Source organism: Palaemon carinicauda, chromosome 26 (genome assembly GCF_036898095.1).
Source record: "Palaemon carinicauda isolate YSFRI2023 chromosome 26, ASM3689809v2, whole genome shotgun sequence".
NCBI classification, from domain to species: Eukaryota; Metazoa; Arthropoda; class Malacostraca; order Decapoda; family Palaemonidae; genus Palaemon; species Palaemon carinicauda.
Genome location: NC_090750.1, coordinates 91,312,029 through 91,317,098, shown reverse-complemented (window position 1 = coordinate 91,317,098; position 5,070 = coordinate 91,312,029). Strand labels below are relative to the sequence as shown.

At 34.0% G+C, this 5,070-nt stretch overlaps 1 protein-coding gene across 2 annotated transcripts in view; it reads right to left on the bottom strand.

Moving 5' to 3' along the window:
- Window positions 1-335: 335 nt before the first annotated feature.
- The window catches only part of LOC137619689 (uncharacterized), a 97,041-nt gene continuing 92,306 nt past the window's right edge, over window positions 336-5,070 (bottom strand). For both annotated transcript variants that reach the window (XM_068349967.1, XM_068349966.1), the window contains one exon: window positions 336-2,815. In XM_068349967.1, the coding sequence (XP_068206068.1) occupies window positions 2,669-2,815 (147 nt within the window). In that variant the 3' untranslated portion in view covers window positions 336-2,668. The remainder of the gene's footprint in view (window positions 2,816-5,070) is intronic.

Below are 5,070 nucleotides of genomic sequence, written 5' to 3'. Positions count from 1 at the left end.
TTGTCTGGAATAGATTCATTTACATAGAGATAGAAATACAGAAAAGGGAGCCTACGATGTTAAAATATTGTCGTAAAAACACGTTAGAAATCAGGGCATAAATGTTGCCAGGCATTTACCGTTTTAAAAACGGATATATTGACGTCAAGGAGTGATATTACAGGCCTCACCCTTTAAAATATAATAACAAAGTATGGTAAAAAAAAATTACGGTCTCCTATATTTTACTGAAATACTGCTAAGAACAGTATATTTTTACCGAGAATTTCTTATTAAAATTAAAATTCCTATTAAGAATTTTTTAACAGTGTATTTTTAAATATTTTCAGGGCTTTGAATAAAGAAATCGAGGAAAAAATATCAAACTATTTTATTTAAGAATGCATATATCATACAGGTCTATTATTATTAGAAAATATTATCCTGGCGTTAAATGCGCTTACATACATATTGAGTAATTATTAATTACATACTGATTATAGCTTTTCCATTGATGTATTACTGAGATATGTGGTGATGGAAGGCCTCTGCATTTCCAAAACGCCAGTCAGGGTAATTTGCAAATTACCCTACAAATTATGATCTTAGTGAAGAGGATTCTCGTGCGAATGGAAGAGTTTATTGAATTTAATAAAATAGCTTCCATAAGGATTAAATTTTTTCCATTTATGTAGGCACCATTGAATATATATTTTTTCCAGTATAGCCATAAAGTCTTTTTTAGGATTAATTTTTGTTTTCCATTTATGTAGGCACCATTGAATATATATTTTTTCCAGTTTAGCCATAAAGTCTTTTTAATCCCAAGGCTCCAGGCCTCGAAAAACAAATTTATGAGATTTATTAATCCTGGCCTTGTCAAAAGGTCCAGATTTATTATATCTTGAAGATACTATCCTCTTATATCTTCAGTAATATTTTAGATCAAAATTTTAGGAATTTATGGTTTTATGAAGACTGTCATTGGCTCTTGGGTGAATTTGATTATTTCCTTTTGTAATATTGGAACGCAAGACTTCTTTTTCCTCTCCCGCTTGTATCTTTCCTTTACTCCTTTTCCTTTTTTGTTTATTCTTTCCAGTTTCTTTTCTACTTTTTAGTCGTTCGTATTTTCTCTCACGTTTGTTTTACTCTTGTTTCTTTTTTACTTATTCTTTCCACTCTTTCAGTGCCATATTTCTACTGTTTTGCTTTTGCGGGTTTTTTTATTCTATTCATATCATTCGTTATAATTTTTTGAAAAATCCATTAATCTAACCTTTTAAAGATACTATCATCCCTCTTCAAACAGGATGGCTCACTAGTCCTAATTCGACATTTGCATATTTACATAATTCTCGCAATAACCTATTTCGTTATTCTCTCTACTAACTTATCCTTTGATAAGAATTTCGCTGAGCCCCAGCATCCTGTAGGAATGAAGTCCTATAAGAGAGCTCTTGGAAGATGTGACACCTCATGGGATTATAAGAGCCCGTGCCAAAGGGCTCTTATGAGTCAAAAGAAAATGAGAAATTATCTTTCTGGTTCACTCATTTCTTTTTTTTAATTCAGATTGAGGTTGATAGGAATAATTCCTCTTTTATTTCCCTTTAAAAATGTGCTTTTGCATAATCTGGAAAATTCATTGCCTGGAAGTGCTATAGAAATTTATTTCTCATCATGCCACGAAAATATTCATTCCAGCGGAGACCTTCGCAGCTTTGATTTCCTGTTTTGTTTAAACCTTTAAACCTGGAAAAGAAACTGGGCTTTTCTCCTAATTATCTAAGGTCCTTCGTTTTCATATATTCATTTTAAAAAAACGATTAAACTAAGGCCTATCCAAAAGTATGGTACATATTGAAATAAAATGACATCATAGCATAGATTCTGAAAACTTAAAAAGAGTATCTTTCTATGACAAGGTCTGGAAAAAAACTTAGAGATCCAGATCCAGCCATCACACATAGTAGATATTCAGACCTTGAGGAATCTTAACTAAGGAGTAAATCTATAGCACTTAGAAAAGCCAAAATCTGAGACACCAAAAGTCCTAGAACTCACATCACCTACGATATATAAAAAAAAAGAGAAATCAAAATAACATTTTGTGGAGGTCTACAGAGAGCGAAGCCAAGTTGGTCTCTGGAAGCGCAGCTCAACCGCTTTCCAGAGTGACCCTGCAGCGAGGATAATATCCAACATTTTGACATTTCGTGGAGGTCTACAGAGAGCGAAGCCAAGTTGGTCTCTGGAAGCGCAGTTCAGCCACTTTCCAGTGACCTAGTAGGAGGATATATCCAACATTTTGACATTTCGTGGAGGTCTACAGAGAGCGAAGCCAAGTTGAACTGTGGAAGCACAGCTCAACCGCTTTCCAGAATGACCCTGCAGGAGAATATATCCAACATTTTGACATTTCGTGGAGGTCTACAGAGAGCGAGGCCAAGTTGGTCTCTGGAAGCGCAGCTCAACCGCTTTCCAGGGTCACCCAGCAAGGAGGATATATCCAACATTTTGGCAGCTCTTCCGACCCAACTTTCTTAGATTCCTCCGACCCACAATCACCTTCAGCGTTGGGGTCATTTAATGCATGTACATTATTTATCACTCCAGTGACAGTATATATCGATACGGCATTTTCTTTAATTTCTGTATCCCTCTCGAACTTCTTCCGTGGCTCAGATCAATCGGTGATGTTGGGATTCGTGTAGGAGAAGTCCGTGAAGGCGGTTTGGTCCATTGTGGCGAGGATGCTTTCGTCCAAGGGGGTGATGGCCGCGTGTCTTTTGGTGAACAGCCGGTCGAAATATTGCACGTCCAAAATGTGTCGCTGTGGGAGAGATGAAAAGAATTGTATGTTGATACATTGAACACTAAATAAGACACGATTTTCAAAAAAAAAAAAATAAATAAATAAATAAATAAAATAAAAAAAAGGTACATGGCTCTAGTTCAGGACAGTCAATTGCCAATATATCCAGAAATATATAAAAGTAATTATTCATTAAGTAATATATACCAAACTAATTTGAATTAAACTGAAAGCTAAATGAAACGCGATTTTCAAGAAAAGGCGTAAAAAAGTACCTAATTTTAGTTTAGAACAGTTAATTGCCAATATATCCAAAAATATTTCAAAATAAATATTCACTGAGTAATGTATAGTAAGATATTCAAATTATATTACATTAAACACTAAATTAGATTCGATTTTCACGGGAAAAAACTAGAAAGTACTTTTAGTTCAGAACAGTCAATTGTCAGTATATCCGGAAATATTTCAAAGTAAATATTCGTTTATTAATGTATGCCAAAATATTTTAGATTATACTACATTGTACACTAAATTAGATTCGATTTTCAAGGAAAAAAATAAAAAGTACTTTTAGTTCAGAAGTCAATTGCTAATGCATCTAAAAAAATTTTAAAGCAAATATTCATTAATTAATGTATACCAAAATATTCAAATTATATTACATTGAACACTGAATTAGATTCAATTTTCAAGGGAAAAAATGGTAAAAATCCAGGAATAGATATTGCCAGGCATTTACCATCTAAGGAATGGATATATTGATATGTAAAGGAGTGATATTACGGTCACCAATCCGTAAAAGATAATGTTAAATAGGGTAAAAATTACGGTCACTTGTATTTTACTGAAAAACGGCTGAGAACTATATTTTTTACGGAGAATTTCCAATTAAAATTACGGCTTTTCTTTATAGTGTATTAATTCTGAATGCCCTTTTTTATATTTGTTCTGGCATGTACTCTCTTACGAAATTTAGTGCCATTTTCTGATTTTCATGTACATTACCCTCCAGGATAATGGGGATCTGGGAGCCTTCATTGGCGTGTGCCCTTTATCTAAAATAGAATGTTATTTTCAGCTATTCTTGAACATCTGTTTAGACTCAACTACCCAATCATAATAACAACTTACACCTTTTATGAGGCAAATCTACCATTTTTTTTTTCACATACTCTCTTTCAAATAAGAACCTCATTTTCAGTCTAGGTCACTTGAATTAAAGCCGACTTCTTTCTCTTCTACAAAGTTCTTATTGTAACCTTTTCAAAGCCAGATGTCTCATAATTACAGATGTCTCATACATATTCCAAGGCACTTCCCTAATTTTGGGGGGTAGCCGACATCAAACAAATGAAAAAAGGGGACCTTTCCTCCCTACGTTCCTCCCAGCCTGACAAGGGACTCAACCAAGTTCAGCTGGTACTGCTAGGGTGCCACAGCCCACCCTACCCTGTTATCCACCACAGATGAAGCTTCATAACGCTGAATCCCCTACTGCTGCTACCTCCACGGTCATCCAAGGCGACCGGCGGAAGCAGCAGGGCCTACCGGAACTGCGTCACAATCACTCGCCATTCATTCCTATTTCTTGCACGCTCTCTTGCCTCTCTCACATTTGTCCTCCTGTCACCCAGAGCTGTCTTCACTCCATCCATCCACCGAAACCTTTGCCTTCTTATACTTCTCCCATCAACTCTTGCATTCATCACCTTCTTTTACAGACAGCCATTTTCTATTCTCTCAACATGGCCAAACCACCTCAACATGTGATTACCCTACTGTAAATATACGAGTCTTTCTTTCCTTATTATCAATGTTTCTTATATCAAATTCAAGGTCTGTGATTGATAATAATGTCTATTAAAACTGGCATACACTATTGCCTATATTTTTGTGCCATTTATTTTAATTAGAGTTTTGTTTATATTTCTTTTTGTTCTCGAATTGAGTTTATTATTAGGACTTGTTTTTACAACTCGGCTCTCTTATTTCAAATAGTGATTACTCTTGATTATGTTGTTGTGTCATTTATTTCAATTTGATTTTTTTATATATATAACTTTTATAGAATTACTTTACTAATATTATTTTTTTTTTTCGTTATAGCTCAGTTTTCTTCTTTCGAATAGTGATTATACTATGGCTATTGATTTATCTTTTTGGCCATTAATTTCAATTTCAATTTTGTTTATACTTATTTTTTTTTAATTATCTTTATCAATAGAATTAATTTTACAATAAACTCAGATTTTCTTTTTTTAAATGATAAT